Source organism: Sceloporus occidentalis, unplaced genomic scaffold, assembly GCF_023333645.1.
Source record: "Sceloporus occidentalis isolate IW3139 unplaced genomic scaffold, rSceOcc1.0.p SCAF_88, whole genome shotgun sequence".
Lineage (NCBI taxonomy): Eukaryota > Metazoa > Chordata > Lepidosauria > Squamata > Phrynosomatidae > Sceloporus > Sceloporus occidentalis.
This window is the reverse complement of record NW_028317068.1, coordinates 4,275,517-4,298,307: the sequence shown is the minus strand read 5'-3', so window position 1 is coordinate 4,298,307 and position 22,791 is coordinate 4,275,517. Positions and strand designations below refer to the sequence as shown.

Sequence of the window (22,791 nt, the reverse complement as noted above, 5' to 3'; positions counted from 1 at the left end):
AGGGGGCTGCTTGTGTGATGATTTGATTGTAGTGGTGATGTGAAGAAGTCAGTAGTATCGAGGTACATGATGTTCCATCAGGATGCAGGTTGAGTGTAGCTTGTATTCTTCTCTGATTATGTGGGTTTCTAGTGGTAATCTAAAATTAGTGTAAGTAGAAAAGAGTCCGGCAGAATGGGGTGTAGAATTACAGAAAATATTACAGCACATATAAAATCCTGGAAATGCATCTGGGAAGAGGTGAGAGCAATAGAAGAGGTGCAGGTTCTGCTGTAGTTAAAACATTTGGAGATACAAGTTGTTAAGGGCTCTGTAGGGGAAGAGTTTAACTTGAATTCTGGACTGTATGGAGAGCCAATGGAACTGGCACATTGGACACCAGAAGAAGTCTGGCAGAAGTATTCAGGGTGGATTGGAGAGGTGAATGGGGGAAAAGGTGGAGGTGGGGAATTGCAATAATCCAGGTGGGATATAAACAAAGGGAACTGTTTAACATTTTAGTACACTCCTGTGTGGTTAGCACACATTTGAGAGCCATTTCACAAGTGAAGGTGACAGGATTTGGTGAGCAATGTGGGGTCTAGGGAAGACTTGTTTAAAATGGGAGGGTTGAGACCATGTTTGAAGGGGGATAAGAACACACCATTGGAGGTTAAATGTTTGTTGGGTTTTTGCACCCAAAAAGCCAACAAAATTAACACACATCCAAAATAGCAGCATTACATCCAAACATGAAAATGCATAAAGGTTAGAATGTCCACTTTTAGATGTTGCACTAGTTAATCTCCTGCTGTTAGGGATCACGTTTAGGAACAAATGAGAAAATCAAACCTAGGATAACTATCCTTACCAAAGCTACATAATTAACCTGTCACATTTCCAAAACCAAGTATTTCATGGTCAAGATGAATTTGTGTAACTGGCCTTACCCTTTTTAGTGCCTTTTCATGTGGATCTTGCCAGAAGGAACATTACAATTTTAAGGGCTCTAAATGCCCAGGATTTTTTTAGATTGTTACATTAATAAATCAGTTTTTGATTTGCTAAAGAACATCGATTTATTTCTTTCAGGCAGCACCATTTGGTCCTCTGAGCATCCATATGCTACTGAATTTCTCAAATACAGGTTATATTCTTAAAATTTTAGTATCACACAGCACTTGTCTCTTCACTAGGAGTTAATTTTTAAAATTAAAACAATAAACAAAAACGTCTACGGTGTGGGGAGGGGAATCAAAGAGAGAACAGAGAGAGGAGCTCTGCCAAACCAGACTTCCTCTGAAATTTGAGAAATACAGAAAACATACAAACATTGGAGGACAACAGGACCGTCTGGTTGGAATATGTTTCCGTAAATAAAATATAATAAAATAATTTCTATAGTTTTTTTTTTGGTCTCATAAATCTATGAAATACGATGAAAATACGTATGAAATACGATGGCTCTAAATACAATAGAAAAAATATATGTATATATTAAAGTATGTCAATCAAGTGTAAAAACCCCAACTATTATTCAAAAATAGGACTCTTAGTAGTAAAATCCAGTGATAATTACCAATCTTATCTCTATCAGTGGAAGTAGTGTGAAGAAGAAAAATAGTAGATAGTATTCAATATGTCGATATTTGCAAACAAAGCAGCTAGGGGTATGGAGTTCCACTTGGTTAGGGAAAACCTGTGATGACAAAAAATGAACTAAAAGAAGACAGCACTCAAGCAATATATGAATATATAAATATATAAATAAATATATATATATTATAAAAAAAAATTAAAAAGCAAAAAAAAATATTAAAAATACATTTAAAACAAAAAACAATATAGACAAACAATAAAGATATAAATACTGGGATTTGTATATCCAAAAAGAAATCCAAAACTAAAAAAAGGACAATCAATAAGCAACACAAAAAAGAAACTCACTTAAAACTCACTGTAGAGTAAGTTATGCCTGTCCAGGCTGGCGCCAAGTGCAATACAATAATAAATAATAACTCTGACTTTACTGTGCTTTGTGAGGGCCCGTCCCAGAACAAATTTCTGCTGTAGGAAGAGCTATACTGATCCTCTATGATGTAAAATTATATCAGTGACATTTCTCTAAAGTCTCTTTATCCATTGAAATGTGCATTATAGTGGATGAACTTGCCAACTTTGGTGGAAATGTTCCTAAGAGCAAGCAATCAGTGGCGTCTCCAGCTTTCATATTTAGGGGGGGCACATGGGGGGCCAGGAACCAAAGTATGGGGGCCAATTATAAAACGGTACATATACACTATATATATATATATATATATATATATATATATATATATATATATATATATATACACACATATACACACACACGTTAGGCAGTTATTTCTCATTCTTTAATATTAGCCCCTGCTGATGACAATATATAGAAATATTACACCCTGCTTCTGATATATATTAATATTAACCCCTGCTGCGGATATATATTGATATTAGCCCCTGCTGCGGATATATACTTATATTATACCCTGCTGCCGATATACATAAAAATTATACCCTGCTGCCGATATATATTAATATTTGACCCTGCTACCAGTATATATTAATATTAGCCCCTACTGCCAATATATATTATTAGTCCCTGCAGCCAATATATATATAAACTTAGCCCCTGCAGCCAATATATATTAATATTAGCCCCTGCTGCCGATATATATATAAATACTAGACCCTGCTGCCAATTAATATTAATATTAGCCCCTGCTGCCAATATATGTTAATATCTCCCTCTCCCTCCCAAACTATCCTAACTACCCCCTCTCCCTCCCAATCTATCCTAACTACCCCCTCTCCCTCCCAATCTATCCTAACTACCCCCTCTCCCTCCCAATCTATCCTAACTACCCCCTCTCCCTCCCAATCTATCCTATCTACCCCCTCTCTCCCTCCCAATGTATCCCTATCTACCTCTTCTCACTTCCTATCTACCTCTTTTCACTCTCTAACCCCCTCCTAACTTTCTACCCTCCTCCCCCCCCTTTGAAGTTCACTTACCTTGGGCTTGTAGAAGTCCAGCGGCGGGATCGCGAGGTCTCTGTCTTCCTGGTTCTGCCGCAGTGTGCGCGGCTTCATTGCTGAGCGCCGGATATGACATCATATACCGGCGCTCGGCTTGAAATGCCGGCACTGCGACCAAGGCAGAGGCCTCGCGGTCGCGGAAAAGAGTGAGAGGCGCCGAACGGTCGCTGAGAACTTATTCCTCAGCGACCGCTCGGCGCCTCTCTCTCTCTCCTCCGGATCTATTAAAAAAAAAAAAAAAAAAGACGGCGTTTCAATTGGGGGGGCACACCGGGGGGCACAGCATGATTTAGGGGGGCCATGGCCCCCTCTGGCCCCCCCCTGCCGACGCCACTGCAAGCAATCCAATGCACATCCTGGAATGTGCAGGAATGACCAGAGGTTTAGCTTTGGAATTAATATTGTTAGTATATAGCAGCACCCAAACAAAAAAAAATATCAGTCATATTCCAATCTAATTTTCTTTCAAGGTTTTTTGTGGGAATCCTTATCTCTTAACATAGTTGGTTGCATTTTTCCTTTCAACCACAAGAGGGGGTAAGACAGTAGTAATGTACTTTAAAGTACTTAAAATGTGAATAAAGCAAGCTCAGTTTGTGCAGCTCCAGAGGTCTAAGTGAACTCTTCATATTTGGCACACAGGAATAATACAAAGACAAAAAAAATCTATTGCACAAAGATGAGTAGTACCCACTTGTAACAGCATGCCATATGCACTGCGCATCAAGGCAGCTTCCCCTCAGGGTATTAAAGAGTTTAGTTAACTAGCTAAACCTCAGAGCCATGCTTATTTCTTCCTGTTAGGGATATGCTCCACAAAGAAGCCCCACAGCAACACGGTACTCTTCACATTTCACTCCTCCCCTGTTCTCCAGAGTTCATACTATTGGACTAGAGGTGCTGGGTATAGTTAAGTACTGTGGGAGGGAAAGGAAGAAATTTAAGAAAAAAATATTTTCAGTCTGTCATCTCCCTATTACAGAGGAAACATTAGAAGAAGATGCCTGTTTTACTGCTTGTCCTTTCTTTGGCTGCTGAAGCTCTAAGTCTAGATCTGCGTTCTTACAGTCACAGTGCTGTCCTGGATTGGCAAGGCAAATACAACATACATTGGAGTTACCAAGGGGAGACAATAACCTTCTTACTGCAGGTGGAGACTTTAGGTTATGTAGGGTTTGGCTTCTCTCCAAACGGTGCCATGGCCAGTTCTGACATAGTAATCGGTGGAGTGGAAAAAGGCAAGCCATACTTGCAGGTGAGAATATTAACTTACATATCTTAGCCATTGACTATAGAGGAAATGCGCGTTTTGATCATATTAATAAATATCATATGTCACAGAACTGGGTTTCTGTTTTCCTTTTGACCAGACAAATGGAAATCTTTCTCTGATTCTCCTTCGCAAAGGCCACAAAATCATTGCAAACAGTGGGAATTTGTCAGGGGGCTTAATAATGCCATAGTTGGGGGGGGTTGCAACATGTACTCTTGCTCCTCTTAAATAAGTTCTCAGTAAGGGGCTTTAGTGGACATGAGGTCTACCCCTATAATGATGTTGATCATGCATTTTCTTTTCTAATGCGGAACAAATAGTGCTAAAATGTGATGTTGCATACCAGCAATTTAATTCACTACTATAGTTGGTCAATAAGAAAACAGAGCCTTTTATATGCTTTCCAAGGTGTTGCGCTTCCATTGCAAGACATAGAAGCCTGAAGTACATCTTTAAGTATCTGAATTATTACCATCTCACTGTTTAAATTAACACCCACCATCTGCTTACAGTGTTGTATAAAGAGATAATGCATAAGTAGTTAACAAAGAAGTAATTCAATGAAAACCATTGATCCTTACTCAGCTATTTGTCAATGAAGAAATAAAATAATAAAAATTAAGATTTAACAAAAAGCCTGTACAAAATGAAAGTGTCTGCAAGTTCAACAAAAAGTCTAGTAATGGGAACACTATCCAAAGAGTCAACTATTTACAGAGCAGAAAATCTATTGACTCTTTAGTCTCTTGTCACAATAGAAAATAGTCAAATGTAAGAGTTCCTATCTAATACCCTTTGATGAAGACACATTCTGATATTAGGTTACTATTTTAGATCAACTGACAATTTTAAACAGACAACTACTTTATTACTTACTTTCTATATGCTAGTTATATGTTATGATGTAGTATTTGTGTCATAATTAATATAAATATAGATATAAAATTAAACATATGTCTTGCATCATAATGGATAGTCCAAATAAAGGGATACATTTTTAGTGGATTTACACTGAATATGTGACTGAATAAGATGCATTCATATATGCTTTTAAAACCAAAAAAACACCGAAGTCAAACAATAAAACAATATAAAAGGGAAAAACAGAACTGGATTCTATAAGAGATTCTAGTATGACATTTTGAAAATGGTCCAATCAGCATATTCATATAGTTGCTATGGTAACAACAGCACTTTAAAACATCACAGTAAATTAACTTTTATAACCCCATATAACATGTTGTTTTTAAAAACCATCAGGGTTCTTAACTTCATCGCAACTAATGACGTACCAGGTACGTCGTAAAAAAATGGTACATCACTGGTTTAAACAGCAACCACATCACTGTGATCACAGGTACACTGTTGTTGCTAACCACGCCATAACCTGAGGAGTTTGTCTGTAGCAGATCTGCCCCCAAAAATAAAACAAAAAAAACTTTAAATAAATGAAAATCATATTGGCATATAAGGTGGTTTCCAAATCAGGGCAAGTTAGAAGCGAGTTACGACAGATATTTTTTTTGCACTAGCTGTGTACAATTTACTTCTGCATTTTTAAAATTGTATTCATAAATAATATAATTTCATGTGGGTAGACTAATTTGAAGGACATAAAAACCACAAAAATAGCTCTGGTCCCCTATTGTAAAATAACCCTGGTGCTTAAGGGGTTAAATGCAAGACCACACAGCATGTCATATGCTTTTGGGGTTTTTTTAAACACTTGTTCTATGATTTTTATTTCAAACAGTTGTTTTCTTCTCCCTGGCAACATGAGATTAGATGTCTTACATATTTGGTTCTACCACATGGTAGATAGCATTGATAGCTTTCAGAGCATCCACACAAATAAATGATTTAACAAAATAGTGTTCATCATCTTTGTGAAAATCCCAGGGTTAGCTGCCTACTCCTGGATGTTATAGAGGATATGAAGGGGTATGGCTGTGGCAAGTGAGCGGGGCATGGTTAGTCACAGTTTGACTTTAAAGGGACAGGAAACTGGCAGGATCTGGCTTGGTGGGACAAGACCTGTGTGGGTCAGGGCCATAGTGGTGAGTGAGGGGGCCATACATGGCTCCCTTACCCAGAGAATTAAGATACTTACCGGAAGCCCATTAGGGAGAGATTCCAGGTTGAAAACTGTAATGTTCATGATGTTAGGGGTGATATTAGCATTCAGCATTGCTTAGATTTCATATTTACTCATTGATGCCTCATGTACGCTGAGCTCGTATGCATGTAGTTTGCAGAAACTAAAATTGGGAACAAAAATGAGAAAATTTCCTCCTGCTGCTCTTCCCTCATTTCAGCCTTCTATAAAATTAGTCTTATTAAGTTAATTTTGCACCTCTGCTTAACCGCAGTGCACCAGGCCCTCCAAACAACTAATGTAAGTACTTTCATATGCATTGTTTAAAAACCATTAAAAGAAAGGAAAACAAGTACTTAGTTAAGGGAAGAGTCCCCCTACCCAAGTTCCTGATGCTTACCATTTACCATCAGGATTCGGCCCCAGCCCTGCAAACTGCCAGGCTTGGATGCCCCTTTAAGATGTCTGCCTGGAGTTGATCTGCTCTCCACAGTTTGCTGTTTTGTTTGTGTATCTGTATTTTAAGTACCTTTGACCTTTTCCCCTTACACATCTGAGGATCTCGGTTCCTCCCTCCTCTCCCTATGTCCCGTTTGAGATATCCTATCCTTGCTTAAAGGAGAAGTGTCTGAGGATCTCGGCTCCTCACTCCATCCCTTGTGTTCCTTGCCTTGTTCCCTGTCCTTTGTGGCGTCCTTTACCATGTACGTCTTGTCTGGTTATGTTTAGAACCCGCTTTCTGTGTATTTATGTTCAGCTGTGTTGGTTTTGCTATAAAGCCTCACCTGAAGCCTATGTCATCACCACACCTGGCCTAGTAGACATGCTTTATATCCCTACCTCTCAGTAACAGAGGTGCGAGTTCATTAAGGTACTTTGGAGCTATAGTTCATGCCAGACTCTGGATCTGTCTCTTGGATTTACCCTTTTGCCAGCCTGTTACCCTTTTTACTTGGACTGCCTATTGGATTTACCCCTTTTGATTGCTACCTGTCCCAAACACTTTTGGATTCTTAACTGGACTATTCTAACTTTGTACTCCTCAGCAGTCTGTAAACTTGATATGTCTCCTCATCTGCTACTTATGGTGAGATGTATCTGCTTTGCTTAAAATACCTATATTCAAACATTCAGCTTTTGGCGCGTTTGTGTCTCACTGTGTGCGTTCTTACACTCCTGCGCACTGGACTCCAACATCCAGCAAGGGCTGAGATATGATGAGCCTGACAAGTACTGTTGCATTCTTACCTTACCGTAATTCCTTAAAACTAAGGTTTACACATTTGTTACCTTAATATACATAAGGTTTGCTTATTGACATTTTAAAATACCCCAAAAACATAGCAAGCAATTTAGAGCTGACTTAAGGGAAAAAAATGTCTGACAATATATACAAAGCTTAACCAGCACATCTCATAATACCTTTTGTATATGATTTGGATGAAGGAATTTGTTAGAGTATATGGTGACCTAGACGGAGTGGTTAGGCATTTATACTTGTTCTGTAGCTGTTTGTTAAAGGCATGCCTTGTACATAAATTTGCACTGAGGTTTTGCTGCAGACAGGGAAATGGGTAGTCAAGATTCCTATCTGCTGCTGAATCCCTGAAACTATGGAGCAATATTTTGATGTTATGAATTACATTGAAAACCGAAAAACAAAAACGTTACTTGTATTTTCCCACGGGAAGGATTAGTTCTACTTTCAGACCCTCGGGCATGTCTTATAAAATTTCCTAATTATTTGAATAACTTGATCTATCTCGTGCCAATTAAAAAAGGGGAAAATGCTGCATTTCATATGCATGCGTTTTATTATTTTTAAAAATATACAAAATCTTCTGGAGATTTAAAGTACATTCAGAGGGATTTATTATTTATATAGTGATTAAATGTAAATGTGTGAGCATGAGTGAATTTGTGTAAACATGCATTTGAGTATGTATGAGAGTTTAAGGACTCATTCAGGGAAGATGAGTGAAATCCAGTTGAAAGACACTCAGGGAAGGGTGAAAAATAATACTATGTGTACATAGAACGGAGAAGTGAAAATTAGAATTTTTAAAAAGAAAGGTGACTGGAGAATCAGTGGCACCAAACAACGATTAACTTACAGAGAACAGAAGGGATAAGGGGCTTTAGGGGGTTGTTGCTCCAGGTTTAGGTGTCATGATTAGGATCCACAATGCAGAGTTGGTATAACCTAGTACACAGTAGCATCGGCAGGAGGGGGCCATGGCCCCCCTACATCATGCTGTGCCCCACCGTGTGCCCCCCCAATTGAAATGCCGTTTTTTTTTGTTTTGTTTTTTTCTGCAGCCACGAGGGAGAACTGATTGATGCAGAGGAGAGAGAGGGGCGCCAGGTGGTTGCTCAGGAAAAATTTTTCAGCAAAAGCTCGGAGCCTCCTCACTCTCCTCCACGAGCCCTCTGTCCTGGTCGCAGTGCCGGCATTTCATGCTGAGCGCGGGAATATGATGTCATATTCCGGCACTCACCAGTAAAGCAACGTGCACTGTGACAGAGCTGTGAGACAGAGGCCTTGTGCTCCCACCACAGGGCCTCTGCAAGGTAAGTGAACTCCAAAGCGGGGAAAAGGATAGATGGTGAGAAACTTCGGCATTTTAAACTTCGCCGACGCCATTATCTACCCTCCCTCCCTATTATCTACCCTCCCTCCCTATTATCTACCCTACCCCCCCCCTTTGTACTTACCTTTAACCAGTCCTGCGGCGAGTCTCCCTGCTCTGCCACGGTGCCGGCTTGTAATGCTGAGCGCCGGAAATTGACATCACTTCCGGCGCTCAGCATTACAAGCCAGCACCGAGACCGAGCTAGAGGGCTCGCAGAGGAGAGAGAGGGGTGCCGAGCGGGTAAGCGAAAACCACTCGGCGCCCCTCTCTCTCCTCAGCTTTAAAAAAGAAAAAAGCGCTTGGGGCGGCAAAGTGCCGCCTGGGGCAATTGCCTGTTTATGGGACAAAGATGGCACAGGGTGGGCTGTTTGGGACAAAGATGTCGTACGTTGGCCTGTTTGGTGACAAAGTTGACTCATGCTGGGCTGATTGGGGACAAAGATGTCACGTTCTATGTATATTTTGGGTGCTGGTCAGTGTGGATGCCAGGGCTGACCTTTGGGTTGTGCAACCTGTGATCTATGCCTGTAATTCAGGGGGTTTTCTATACCTTTAATGCTGAGTTTTTATGTGAATTCCAATTGAGCTATACCTCCAGTGCTGGTATTTATGTGTACCTGCAAATACAGAGTTTTTATGTCTTATTCAGTTGATCTATACATGCATGTGCTGTTTACATTTGTTTATTTGATCTATACCTGAACTACAGGGAGTATATAAAAGAGATGTGTGGTTTAGTGAATGAGGGGACAAAGACTCTGGGGATGATTACGGGGGAGAGGACCTCTCAATGTCACGGTAGGGTCAGAAAGAGGGAATACTGCACTGACTCTCTCAGTCTTTCCCTAATCTGCAGTCAGTATGTAATTTTTTTTTTTTGGTTTGGTAGCAGAGGGAGTGATTGCATGCTAGGGAGCGTGGGGCGGGGCCCAAGGTAATGCTTTCCTGGGGTCCAATTTGTTTTCAATATAAAATATACTGGCAACAGGGTCTAATTGTATGTTGTACCGGCCAGGAGAAGCAGAAACCCAGTAGAGTCACATGACCCTGCTCCGTTCCTTCGTCCCCTGTGCTGGACAACACAAGAGAAGTTGTTTGCACAGAGTGCGAGCAACACAGAGGGAAGCAGCAGGGTCCTTGCGGTAGTCTGCGAGTGAGAGATCTGCAGTTCAGGTAAGGGGTGGGGTATGGTGAATGAGCAAGTATCTGAAAGAATATGAGTCAATGAATGTTTGTGAATGAGTGTGTGTGTGTGGGGTAAGAATGGCATAGGGAGGCTGTACTCACACTCCTATCGTGCCCAGGTTCCAGCATGTAGGTGTGTGATTGCTGTTAGCAATTATATACAGTATCTCACAAAAGTACAAAGACAAGTGTGTCTTGCCTACAGTCAAGCATGGTGGTAGGAGTGTCATGGTCTGGGCCTGCATGAGTTCTGCCGGCACTGGGGAGCTACAGTTCATTGAGGGAACCATGAATTCCAATGAATTCGGAGACTGGGCTGCAGGGCAGTATTCCAACATAACCACCCCAAGCACACCTCCAAGATGACCACTGCCTTGCTAAAGAAGCTGAGGGTAAAGGTGATGGACTGGCCAAGCATGTCTCCAGGCCTAAACCCTATTGAGCATCTATGTGGCATCCGACGGAAGGTTGTGGGAGGAGAAGGCATCCACCAGCTCCGTGATGATGTCATGGAGGAGTGGAAGAGGACTCCAGTGGCAACCTGTGAAGCTCTGGTGAACTCCATGCCCAAGAGGGTTAAGGCAGTGCTGGAAAATAATGGTGGCCACACAAAATATTGACACTTTGGGCCCAATTTGGACATTTCCACTTAGGAGTGTAGTCACTTTTGTTGATTTTTTTTGTCCAATTTTGGTGTGTTAACCACACTTTTATATTAATATTTAAAAAAAAATATATATATATATATATATATACGATTGCTAACAGAAATGACACTCCTATCATACCCAGGCATACCAGTACATCCTGGGCATGATAGGAGTGTGATTGCTGTAAACAATCATATATGTGTCCAATTTTGAAGTGTTACTTACTTTTAATAAAATTGTGGTTGTGTTGGGGGGAGTTTTCGGTTTCGGTCCAGAATTTTCATTTCGGTGCATCCCTAGCTAATATTAATATCTATTGGCAGCAGGGGCTCATATTAAAGAATAAAAACTAACTGCCAGTTCAGCTGTTATTTTGAAATCATATTTCAATCATAGTATTGACTTCAAAGAGATAAGTACATATTATGTAGTTAAAAATGCATGTCTAATGTGTATATATACATTATATATATATATTTATATATATATATAGTTACACACATATATACGGTGTGTATATACCGTATTTGCTCGATTATAAGACGGCCCTGATCCCTGATTATAAGACGACCCCCCAAAATCTGAATGTTAATTTATGAAAAAAGAAAAAGCCTGAATATAAGATGACCCTATAGGAAAAAAAGTTTTACCAGTAAATGTTAATTCATGTAAACTATGTGAACAATTGTTTGTTAATAAAAGCTATGATTGAGAAAACTAGTTTGTTTTTATTTCCTTTTTTTTCAACCTTCCCCCCCCAGTTATGCACATCTGCCCCCTAGCTTGCCACTCTGCTCCAGAAATGCCTTATACCGCTATATGCCACTGTGCCCCATGATATGCCTTTTAACCCTCTAAATGCCACTGTGCCCCATGATATGCCTTCACAGAGCACTCTGCCTCCAGAAATGCCTTCCGCTTGAGCGGAAGTTGTCTACGCGAATCATTTAGAGCTCTACACGCTGCCCGGACTAAGTACCGGGGACTCAGAAGCACCGGTAAGTTGGGGGGCATAACACAGGAGGATCCAGGCAGGGCCGGACTGGCCCACCGGGATACCGATCGGGCGGCCGTAAGTGTCTTAAAATCGTAAGACAGCCGCTAGGCGGCTGCGAGGAAGCTTCAAAGCGGCCATTGCGCGGCCGCCAGTCCGCCTCCACTGGCCACTGATGAAATTAAAGCGGTTTGTGTGCACACAACGCGCCACCCAACGGCCTTTCCTCTGCTCTTTGTCCCACCCCACAAAAGGGGTGGGACGAAGGCCATTGGGCAGCTTTAATTTCATCAGTGGCCGGTGGAGGAGGGCTGACGGTGCCACATCTCTTTGTCCCACCCCACAACACGTTCAACACAGCCGCTGTGGTGAGCGGCTGCAGCGTAAAGACAGCCGCTGAGCGGCTGCTAGGAAAGTTCAAAGCGGCCTTTGCGCGGCCGCCAGTCCGCCTCCACCGACTACTAATGAAATGAAAATGGCTGGTGTGCACACCAATGGCCTTGCCGCTGCTCTTCGTCCCACCCCACAAAAGGGATGGGACGAAGGCCATTGGGCGGCACATTGAATTTTGCTTGCAGCCGCTGAGCGGCTGTCTTACGCTGCAGCAGCACGGCGGCTGTGTGGAACGTGTTGTGGGGAGGGTCGAAGAGCTGCGGCACGGCCATTGGGCGGCACGGTGTGGTGACACTCAAGGGGGCGGGCTCAGCCTCACAGAAGTAAGTGTTCCTTACAGAAGGATTGTCACGTCGTCAAGGAGATCAAGAGAGCAGGACAAAAAAAAAACCCACAAAAATGTAAGTACCGGTAGTATTACCAAAATATAGTTATGGGTTAAAGGGGAAAGCAGACCCATATTCAAGGGAGGGGGGTTTGCCTTCATTAAATTTTAAAATTAAATAATACAAAAGGAGGGGTTGGCTGGGGGGTAATACACATGGCAGTGGGGGGCATCAATAATAGACAAGTGTGCTTCACAAAAGTGTTAGGGGCATCAGGGGAGGGGGTTAGCTGGGGTATCACATAAATCAATGGTGGGGGTAATAAATGCACAAAGGGGGCAATACCCAAGGTTGTGTTGTGAGGGGAAGACAGTAATTAATACTAAAGGGGGACCTGGCTGGGGCATCAATACATAAGGGGATTAATGACAGGGGGAGTTCATGGCAAAGCAGTGTAGAACATACATGTTTTATGCTTCAGTGTGGCAGAGGCTGTCTGGGTGTCGGTGTGCACTGTACTTACTGTAGAAATAAATGGATTTATTTAATGTTTACTTATCCAGAGATAAAACGCCCTCCTGAATTTGTAATCATTTCAGAGGACAAAACTTTCTAGGCCCAGAAATGAGTGAGAGGAAAAGTAAAGGTATTGTGTTATTTACTCTTATTTTAATCTGCATATTTTATCACAAAGGATCAATCGCAGAAACTTGAATGGTGGTTGGGATCTTCAGAGTGAAACCCAATTTAGTTGTAAGGACTAATTTCGTTATTCCTGTTGGTTTCACAGTCCTTCCCCCTTAAGAGAGGACCTTTTACATAGACATACTGGCAGACCACTTTCCACCATGAACTGTGTGCATTAAAAAAAAAAAATAATAATAATGTATCTGGGATGAGGTATTCATTGGATGATGCAGTGCTAGAACAGTTGTGGTGGTATTAATAGCCAAAAGTTTCTTACAAGAATATCGTGAAAAATAATGTGATCACTGTTTTGTTCCACTGAATAAAATGGAACTTTTTCATCAGTAGCAAATGTTTTGATTCCATTATGTCTAATGTATTTCATTTATTAGGGCCTTTTAACACTTGCTTTCTGGCATTTTAATACAAATAATGTGACAAAAATAATGTTTTAAAGCTCTTTGTATGGCAAATAGTGTGACTCGGGTATGTCTCCAAATGTTTCCAGGGCTGCTTTTCAGTCCCAGTCCGGCCCTGGATCCAGGTCCCCTGCATCGCTGCGGGGGATTTGGATCTTAGTCTCATAGTCAGACCTATTTGAGGTCTGATTATAAGACGACCCCGATTATAAGACGAGGGGTATTTTTCAGAGCATTTGCTCTGGAAAAAACCTCGTCTTATAATCGAGCAAATACGGTATAGTGTATATGTAGCGTTTTATAATTGCCCCCCTAAATATGAAAGCTGGAGACGCCACTGACAGGTCAGACCAAGGTCAGATATACTGTAGCACAACTCAAGGCATCAGGATCCAGGAATAAAGCAAGAACAATGTCAAGCAAGAGGTCTAGTACACAGTTCTAGGTTCAAAAGCAGCAGTACAATAGGATAAGGCAAACTCGAGGTCAAGCCAAAAACAAACAGGAAACCGATGCAGGACTCACAGAATAGCACCCAGAGACTTTGTGGATAAGAAAACGAGCTTTACTTTAATATGTGCTCAGCTTTACATTTTTTTCAAGATTTTTCAATCATTGTCCTATTTTGTTGGATGTGCATTTTTAAGTTTTAATTAAGTATAGAGACGTGATGTTTTATCACTTTTCATCACTGTTGTGACAACTTACTATTTGTTGTTTCATATAGCGCCATCATCTTACTCAGTGCTGTACAATGGGTAAAGAGAGTGTTGAGATTGGGACCATTACCCTGGCAGCTTCATTTGCAGTGAGCAAAATCTGCTAATGTATGTTTATTATTTTATTGAATTCCAAAACATATACAAATCAACTACCGGGTTCAGGAATTTACCATGTAATATAGTATCTGCTGAAGCAACAATGAAACCGGAAGGAAAACTGATAAATTCAATCAATATGATTACTAAAAAAAATGAGGTTTTGTAAAATAAAAGGCATTTTCACCCATATGAACTTCTCACTACTTACTAAATTGTTTTAAAAAACATTATACAATCCAGGAATCATAATTCAGATACCCTTATGCAAAAATGAGGCTTGTGATGCCTCCTCTCTCTAAAAGCAAATTTACATGGAAGTGTGTAGGATAATAAGGATGAGGATCATATCCAGGAAGAGGTTTAACTATTTTTGTGTGAAGCATGTATGGAATATGTGGTTGTAAAATGGTCCGTGCGTATCTCATATATTGTGACACAATGATGTCCTTCTTGCATGGCCAAACACCACTCTGCTGCCCAGAGAAATAAGAAACTGACCTGGACACCTAGCAGGGCTTCACCTTGAGACTCCGGGTGAAACCCAGAGAGTTCCCCAGTAAATATAAAATATTTCCTAAGGATTTAAGGGGTCTTAAGAAAATAAAAAGGCAGGGTAAGGACAGAAAATATCTAAAATCACACCCACTGTTCCCTATTCACTTCCCAAACAACAATTTTTTTATTCTGTTGTGAAATTATCCCGACATTAATGTAAAATTCAATACGTATTTTATTAGATGCTCCATTCCCTCAAAATTTCACTACATTTTTCCAGGTCTTGTGATTTGGAATTTTAGAAGCTTAATTTGATTTTCGCTTGGTTTGGATACTGCATATTTCCATTGTTTTCTACTCTTTTTTATGAGTTAACTTTCATCTGTTTTTTTTTCAAGGTTTTTTTTAGAATTTCTTTAGGGAAAAAAAAACACATGGAGCTGTTTAATAGTGAACTAATTGTCATTGACCCTAATATTTCTAGACACATACTACTGATTTTATTTTCAAATATGTATTTTATATTTGCAGCTGTAAGTATTAATTGTGCAGACAAGCAAACACCGTATGACTTCTGTTCTAAAATTATAAAGGTTATGGATATTTATTATTAAATCAGGACCGCATGCAGGATAATGGTGAAAAAAGAACAATAGTTTGATATATATAAATATATATAGGAAATATGTGACCAAAAGTATAGCCAAGATTTCTAATTCAGAAGACTATGCAGATCACCCAGCTATTACAAATCTGAACAAAATAGTTTTGAAACAGCAATATGCGAAAAACAATGGTTATTTCTAATTTCAGGACAAATAGTAGAATCTATTTAGAATTTTTTTCATTAGCTTTTGTAGATGAGTAAAAGATTTTTCAAGTAAAAGTCAGAAAAAGTCCCTTTTCTAATTTTTTTTCACCATATTTTATACCTTTTTTGTAGTAAATTAGATGATACAATCAAAATAATGGCATCTAAAGAAAGTCCCTTCTTTTCCTGAAAAAAAATATATAACTTCTGTGGGTACAGTAAATTAGAAAGAAAAACATAACAGCTAAACGCAAGCACCGCATAAATGTTAAAACAGCCATTATCACGAAGTGTACAAAAAATAAAATCAACCATTGTCGCAAAGGGGTTAATAGTTAATTTGTTATAAAATGCAGCTCCCAATATATATCCTTTTAGGCTTTGTTTGTATGAACACTGTACTTGTATTTCTTTGTAATGTGTTTTAGTTCCCTTTGGCAGTTTACTTCTTTGTATTCCTGGGGATAATACTATCAAAATGCTTTCTTCTTGTCTCAGAAAAGGGAGCAACGGGCATCTGGACTGGGATGACAAGTAACATTATTTGCTTCCCCATGATGTTCTCTAAGATCTCAGAGATAAAAGGAAACATGCGGAAACATGAAAGTAAATTCATATGAAAGCTAGAGCTAGTACAGCTGTTTCTGGAATGGAAGGACATTTTCCATAGAGAGCAATTTAATTGAATGGGAAGTGCTGTGGTAAATAACTATGCATTCACAGTTCAAGAAAAACAAAGTAAAGAACAACTTAAAAAAAATTATATACTCATTTAGGATCACATCTAGGAACAGTGCTTTATTTATTATTGTTAAATTACAAATCTCCAGTTTCAAAATCTGTTACTTGAATAATTAAATCTGTGTAGGCCAATATCTGCTAAGTATGTTAAAAAAATTACTTAAATGTACAATTTACTAGAAAAAAAGATATAGAAAGCAATGACAAGATAAAATGCAAACAACAATGTGCCTGTATTTTATTTACTTGCAAGATTAATCTCTGCAAAGAGCTGAATGACTTTGACATGATATTGTGATCTGGCTGAATATACAGTGATAGGAGTAAAATAATAAATAATGTCATTTTGCCTTTAGCCTCTTCTTTATCTATGTTAACTATACTAAATAACTTTCATTCAATGACATGTTTTAGTAGACGTCCATTTATAAAAATACGTGTTCTACAACTAGTTTCTCTCACACTTTATTCACTTAATTATAATTATTTTAAAGGATATTCCAACCTATATCTAATTACATATTCAGTGCCAAGATGAGTAAGGAGTAATAGGAACTATATTTTTTTTTTCAACACCTTTGCATTCTTGCCCAAAAGCAGGCAACTCATTGAGTGAACATTTTAGCTTTCCATTGTTGAATTTAGATTTTGGTTCATTTCTTGGTAGTGTACTTTCATCGATTTGGGCTTCAGGGACAGAGGGGACATGACTTCAGTATGAGTGAGGCTTTAGAAGGGCACACTTGACCCAACACATAAAACATGAATGTGCAACATGTGATATTAAACATTAGGATATTTCCATGTACTTACAGTGTATTAAAATGTACTGCCAGAAATAACGCAAACATTTGAAAAATAGGGGCAGTCAACAGGCTAAAACATATCAATCAACATTAATTAAGGTCTTCTGGTGTTTCAGGAAGCCCATGGAGACATCCCTAATGCTCTTTCCTACTAACACAGACTTGCTTACTGGTCCTTCATAGCAGTGCCAAAAGCATCCATTTCATGACTGTGAGTTGATCCTTGTTGAAAGGGTTGTGGGGCAGGATATACCTATATTCATGTGTGGTGGCCTGTCCCGAGGATTAAAGGTGTATGGTGGCAAATCCAACTCCATGTGGACAGATTTTGCAAAATGTTTTGCTTTGTGACCCCTGGCTGCTTCTTCTTGTATCCAGACCCTTAATCATCTACCCTTACTAGGCCAGAGAGTAAATTAGTTCAGAATGTGGCTCTGGTAATATACAGCTATATTGCAGGATTATGGTTGCAACCTTAAAGAAATCTTGACTGAAGACTGCTGGACAGATGTGTGCCAGTGTTTGATGTTGCATGAAGCCTGCCTTATATTTACTTTGTTCTAGGATACTACATATCTCCCAGCAATGAAGCTACTTGAGACCCAGGACATGACTTCCAAGTAAATTAGAGGTACGTGGTCTCATGGCCATGAAAATCAGACTTTGTTAGCCCTATGGTAAAAACAGGAATACTACAAATGGAACAGATATCAACTAAAACTAGCAGTAATGTAAGATATTAACAAGAGATATATGACAGAACCTGTAAATACTTTGGGACATGATGATTTGTGCTAAGATTATGGTATAGAGAAAAGTGGCTATGAAATCATAGTTTCTAAAGGATTGGATAGTAGGAAGAAAATAGAAATAGAAGGGATGATGGAGGAGGTCATGATGATTGATTAAGATGATGAGCAGTGGTGATATGATTGGTCAACACAGTTTAGGTATATATGCCTTTGTTGCCTGTCTGTAACATTTGGGTTGATAGCAAGATGTAGGCGGTATAGTCCAGAGGCACAGTTTTTTTCAATGTGGTTGCTTATACATTAACAAAATCTAAACGTGTTCAGACAATACTGTGGAGAAATCACTGGTCTCTAGTATGTAGTATGTAGTATAAAACATATTGTATTGTTTTAATGTCTTGTAGCTGTGGTGAGGGAACAATTGCCAATAACAACACCTCTAACAAAAACAAGGTGGACAATCTTGGCACTGGTATTATGGTGACTCAGAAGAGACAGGTATGTGGTTACTATAAAAAATGACTAAAAATCTCCTGCAAAAAGGGTACAGCTTTAATCAGCAAGGTGACTTTTAAAGAGTCTTGATGTTTTTTGCATTATACAAGCCAAGTAAGCTTTTCTTGCAGGAGGAGATGACTGGTTGCACCTAATGGCCATTTACTATTATAATCTTTATAATATAGTCATTCACGAATCTTCTCTCCCAGGCATTTAGAGATTAACAACTATAACTATGAGATATATTCTGGATAAAAGGCCAGTGCAAAAAACTCATGGGTGGCACTAAGTGTTGGGCATCCCCTTGTCAAAACAATAAAAAACATTTTTTTGGTTATTCTATGTTTCACCTTTCCTATTGGCATGTAATGATTTAGGATGGAGGAATAGCTGTGGTTAAAGTTATCATATGACAGGCAGCAGTGAAATGTGTCTAATCCACCATTCTCTTATACGGACATTACGCATCTGTAAATGAGATCAAATCACCTTTCTGTTTTTGTTTCTGTTTCTTTTCATTCATATGGAGCTTTTTTGTTTTAAGCTAAGGGTGTTCACACCCCTCCCCCATTTATTATTTTTAACACCTTTGCAGTGATTTATTTACTTTTACAACCTCATTTATGCAACATGGCTCATCAAGTAAAAGTTTGTTAGCAGTGAGTCGCTGATAGAATGACAAGGGATCACATAGCTCCCAAATCTTAATACTGTCACGACCTCCCTACACTGGCACTCACCGTGGAAGTTATTCCACCTGGAACACTACGACCAAAGGAGGAGCCCCTGGCAGCAGCACCCCAGGATTTAGACGATCCCAACAGCAAGGAGGCCAGATAAGGTAGGTATAGGTAGAAGATACGGAGTTGGTGGTACAAGGTGACCGGCTAGCAGAGACTGGAAAGCCGAACCAGGATACGGACACAGGAATCCAACGAGCCGTGGTCGAGATCCAGAGAGGGTAGTCAGACAAGCCGTGGTCGAGATCCAGAGAGGGTAGTCAGACAAGCCGTGGTCGAGATCCAGAGAGGGTAGTCAGACAATCCGTGGTTCAGCAATAAGATCAGCAAGGCACAGTACAAAATCGGCAGGCAAAGAAAGGTCAGGCAAGCAAAGGGTCAAAAATTAGCTGGAAGTAACACAAAACACAACCGAGCATAAAGACCACAACAGGGTAACTAGCTAGAGAACTTCCTGACTTTTAAATCTGGCGCCAGAACCTAACCCCGCCCCTGAGATGACGTCATCGAGAAGCTCAAGCCGGCCATCCAAACCACGCCTCCAGTTGCGTGGCAACGAAACGCTCCTGCCGCGAAGAGACCGAGAGGAGGTAAGTGCCCGACTCCGGTGATCTCCACTGCTGCAGGCTGGCTGCTGCAGCGTGGAAAGATGATCCCCGGAGGAAACCCTATATGCCCCGGATCTCGGAGAAACACAGGCATCCGCCTGCCTGTGTCTGCCGAGATCCGTGTCAGTGACACTAGACCTCAGCGCCCGGCGTTCACAGGCATCGGCTTGCCTGTGTCTGCCGGGATCCGAGTCAGTGTCACACGATCTCGGCGTCCGGCGCTCGCAGGCATCGGCTCGCCTGCGTTTGCCGGGAACCGAGACTGCGACCCGCGACCTCGGAACCCGGCGTTCACAGGCCTCGTCTTGCCTGTGTTTGCCGGGATCCGAGGATGTAGCCCGAGATCCCGGAGTTTGCCGTGTACTGGCAAACTCTTGCCGGTACCGGCCGGGACCCGGAACCGTGACAAATACTAGCTGCATGGAAGTCCATACATCATTACGCCATACGATTTTTTTTTTTACAATTCTGAATTCATGTGGCTGCATATGTGTGTATGTATGTTTATGACTTTTTGTGTCTATATGTATATCACTGTAGCAGCACAAGACGCAGTATCTCTGCTTTTATGACCATGATAGGAATGGAGCGTTTCCAGGTCGGTTTGTATAGAGGGCATCCTCTGACCAGAGAAGTTACTTTGTGTAACTGTGGATAAATCCTTGATTAATTACTGTGAGTTGCAATGTAGGATGCACTGAAATGAAAATTCTGAACCGAAACCGAAAATTCAGGATTCAGTTGACCGAAACTGAAACCGAAAATGACCCCCCCCACACACACGCCTTAAAAAAAAAAAAAACACTTTTATTAAAAGTAACACACCAAAATTGGACAAAAAATAAATAATGAACAATATTAATATATATATATATATATATATATATATATATATTTATATAATTGTAAACAGGAATCACACTCCTATCATGCCCAGGCATACCCAGATTCCAGCATGTACTGGTTGCCTGGGCATTATAGGAGTGTGATTGCTGTTAACAATTATATATATATTATATATATATATATATATTATTATACAATTATACAATTATATATATATATATATTATATTATAACGCATTTCCACTATTTGCGTTGCTAATATAATATAGTCCACTACGTTTTTTTTTCTTTCATTTTATTCTTCTCCCAATCCTGGAGTAAAAGTGGTCTACAGAACGAAGGAAGGATCTGTTTACCCACTAAGTTGGAGATAGTTCTGAAAGATTCATTCCAACATTCATCTACTTTGCTACATTTTAAACAAATATGTTTCCAAGATCCATCTCGTTCTCCGCATCTCCAACATATACCGTATTTGCTCGATTATAAGAAGAGGTTTTTTCCAGAGCAAATGGTCTGAAAAATACCCCTCGTCTTATAATCGGACCTCAACTAGGTCTGACTATGAGACTAAGATCCAGATCCCCCGCAGCGATGCAGGCGACCTGGATCCTCCTGCTCCGCCCCCGAACTTACCGGTACTTCTAAGTCCCCGGTACTTAGTCCGGGCAGCGTGTAGAGCTCTACTCAGTTCTTCCCCGGCTGTCAGAGATCAGAGTTCCCCGTGATCTCTGACAGCCGGGGAAGGTCTGCGCAATGGACGCAGACAACCCCCGCTGCTAACTGCACCTCCTCCCGGCTGCAGCGGAAGTTGTCTACACAAATCGCATAGAGCTCTACACGCTGCCCGGACTACGCACCGGGGACTCAGAAGCTCCGTTAAGTTTGGAGGAGGGAGGGGGAGAGAGTGTTAAATGGGGGGCATAAGGCATTTCTGGAGGCAGAGTGCTCTGTGAAATGCCTTTTAACCACCTTAATGCCACTCTGCCTCTAGAAATGCCTTTTAACCCTCTATACGCCACTCTGCCTCCTGAAATGCCTTATACCTCCCTATATGCCACTTAGCCCCATAATATGGCTTTTAACCCCCTAAATGCCAGAGTGGCATATAGGGGTATAAGGCAATTCTGGACGCAGAGTGGCACATAGGGGGTCAAAAGGCATATCATGGGGCACAGTGGCATTTAGAGGGTTAAAAGACATATCGTGGGGCACAGTGGCATATAGGGGGTATAAGGCATTTCTGGGGCAGAGTGGCAAGCCAGGGGGGCAGATGTGCATAACTGGGGGGCAGGTTAAAAAAAAAGGAAATAAAAACAAAATATTTTTCTCAATCATAGCTTTTATTAAAAAAAAATTGTTCACATAGTTTACATGAATTAACATTTACTGGTAAAACTTTTTTCCTATAGGGTTGTCTTATATTCAGGCTTTTTCTTTTTTTCATAAATTAATATTCAGATTTTGGGGGGGTCGTCTTATATTCAGGGTCATCTTATAATCGAGCAAATACGGTACTTTTCACTAAAAGGTTCATATCAAAGGTGTTCGATAGGATTAAGCCAAGGCTGTCTGCGGGTCAGTCAAGTTCTTCCACACCAAACTCAAAAACCCACAAAGTTGGGAATGTACAGTATTGTCCACAATTGTCTTGGTGTGCTGAAGTGGAAGCTGTTATAGCTGTAAACTATATATTAATGTCTATGTATTTAGAATGTGATATCATAAAAGTCCCTGTTAGTGTAATGGTCAGGTGTCTCCTAAACATTTGTCCATATAGTATAAATTTTTGCATCATCTCATCATTTTGCTTATCTTCCTGGTTCACCTTCGCATTAAAATACACTGTAAAATGTTAGAATTTGACATGTCCAAATGTATAAGGGATTTATAGCAATGCTTATTATTGTTTTGTTCTTGCACTTTCTTAACACAAATTTCCTTCTGTTTTTTTTTATTAG

General features: G+C 40.2%; 1 protein-coding gene across 1 annotated transcript in view; it reads left to right on the top strand.

Moving 5' to 3' along the window:
* Positions 1-4,057: 4,057 nt before the first annotated feature.
* The window catches only part of LOC149284812 (DBH-like monooxygenase protein 1), a 45,884-nt gene continuing 27,150 nt past the window's right edge, over positions 4,058-22,791 (top strand). Inside the window, exon 1 of the mRNA XM_089496223.1 lies at positions 4,058-4,312. Coding sequence (XP_089352349.1) covers positions 4,058-4,312 — 255 coding nt within the window. The remainder of the gene's footprint in view (positions 4,313-22,791) is intronic.